The sequence below is a fragment of the Perkinsus marinus genome (assembly GCF_000006405.1).
Source record: "Perkinsus marinus ATCC 50983 genomic scaffold scf_1104296929448, whole genome shotgun sequence".
NCBI lineage: Eukaryota > Perkinsozoa > Perkinsida > Perkinsidae > Perkinsus > Perkinsus marinus.
In genome coordinates, this window is record NW_003216433.1 from 85,375 (window position 1) to 86,888 (window position 1,514).

The 1,514-nt window shown below is 50.5% G+C and overlaps 2 protein-coding genes across 2 annotated transcripts in view; both read left to right on the plus strand.

The window, feature by feature from the left end:
* The first annotated feature begins 81 nt into the window (after positions 1 to 81).
* Positions 82 to 722, plus strand: Pmar_PMAR000215 (hypothetical protein). Its single transcript, XM_002787306.1, has one exon. The coding sequence runs from the start codon at positions 130 to 132 to the stop codon at positions 595 to 597; it is 468 nt and encodes a 155-aa protein (XP_002787352.1). The 5' UTR covers positions 82 to 129; the 3' UTR covers positions 598 to 722.
* Positions 723 to 1,257: 535 nt separating this feature from the next.
* Positions 1,258 to 1,514, plus strand: part of Pmar_PMAR000216 (conserved hypothetical protein) — a gene marked incomplete at both ends in the record, with an annotated part of 1,123 nt that continues 866 nt past the window's right edge. The window contains 3 exons of the mRNA XM_002787307.1: positions 1,258 to 1,356; positions 1,453 to 1,476; positions 1,508 to 1,514. The exon at positions 1,508 to 1,514 is cut by the window's right edge and continues 4 nt beyond it. Of these exons, the coding sequence (XP_002787353.1) occupies positions 1,258 to 1,356; positions 1,453 to 1,476; positions 1,508 to 1,514 (130 nt within the window). The remainder of the gene's footprint in view (positions 1,357 to 1,452; positions 1,477 to 1,507) is intronic.

Genomic DNA, 1,514 nt, shown 5'->3' on the forward strand with positions numbered 1-1,514 from the left:
GCTCATGGTATTGGCATAAAGATCGCAAAGACGCTTCTGAGGAGCCAAGCGGGATTTGTGGGACGACGACGTCCGCGACGCAAGGACGATGTCGATTTGGAGAGTATCTGCAGGGAGGTAACGTTCCTGATGAATACTCGTCCGTTGGATTATGCTAACTCTGACGAGCCATCTGGCGAGTTTGTCGTGGTTACGCCTGATCAATTGGCTCGTGGATTTACTCGTAAGCGAGGTTGCGTCCTCGCTGGTGGCTCTTCTACTCTTCCTATTTCTCACCGCGTTAGAGCAGTGCGGTGTTATTTCCTGAATGAGATGTTCCGCGACATGAGGATGGCTGTCGCTCGCTCTATGGGGTACCAGAGCTTGAAGAACAAGATCCTGAAGCCTACGATTGGTGACCCAGTGCTGATCTACCATCCGGAAAAGAAGCTGAGCCCCGGATACCGTTTGGGTCATGTGAAGGATCTGCTAGATGAAGGTAGAAGGATCCGTATTGTCTTAACTGACGGTAGCGTTGTTGATCATCATCACTATAATGTTGTGCCGATTCTGCATCACCCTCAATTGTCGGGGCAGAGGGGGCGTATTGAGGATTGACGAGCCCGGTCTTGCTTTGTTCGTGCGTGCAGTCCTGTGTACGTGCGTGCCCCGCAATTGATGGTGTTTTTTCCCTGAGCCATTATATTAAATGACATTGATACGCTCAATCTCAGTTTCACAACCGTAAACTTGTCTACTCGTTGTTAATAGGGAGGGGAGGCTCTATCACGGCTTCAGGTAGTGGTGGTAGTAGTAGTGTGGAGTCTGGCATGTTGGATTATCGCATCAGGGCGGCGGCGGCACCATCGAGGGAATTGTTGGAGGAGTTGAAACCCACAGCATTGGACTTGTACCTGATGGGTAGTAGTAAGAAGGAGAATTGACGGCTGTCATGGTCACTGCATGGATACTATGATGTTTCTACACAGCGTGTTGGTGGATTGCTGTTGGGGGCTTCTGATTTGGGCATCTCCTGGGAGTAGGAGCAGTTCGGCAGGCGAACCTGGCATCGGTGGTGAAGTATGGTAAAACGTGATTGATGGTGTGAGTAGTAGCAACAACAACAGAGAATCTCTACCATGCTTGAAGGTGTTGGCGAAACTACAAGTGTCTTGATGGTAGCAGCTGAGCATGCTTACCCTCGACCATCCCTCTGTTGCCCTGAAGTTAAGTGTTGATATCGTCGAGCTCCTCCCAGGAGATTACACAGTTATTGCAATGGCCGTTATCTCGTCTGGTGACGCATTTATCCTTGCCGGTGACGGTGGGGGTGACTCTGACCATCTACTTCATCTACCCTACTTGTGCTGTCGGGAAGTGGTGTCAGTTGCCGCGGCTTCGACGTCTATATTCATAGTCTCGAGTGGTCGGTGGAGTTAGTTCACGATCGTCGTTGAGGCGGTGTTCGTTCAGATACGCTTGGCGGCTATGCTGTGTGTAAGACTGTAATCATTGAGATTCGAGGTAGATGGTCG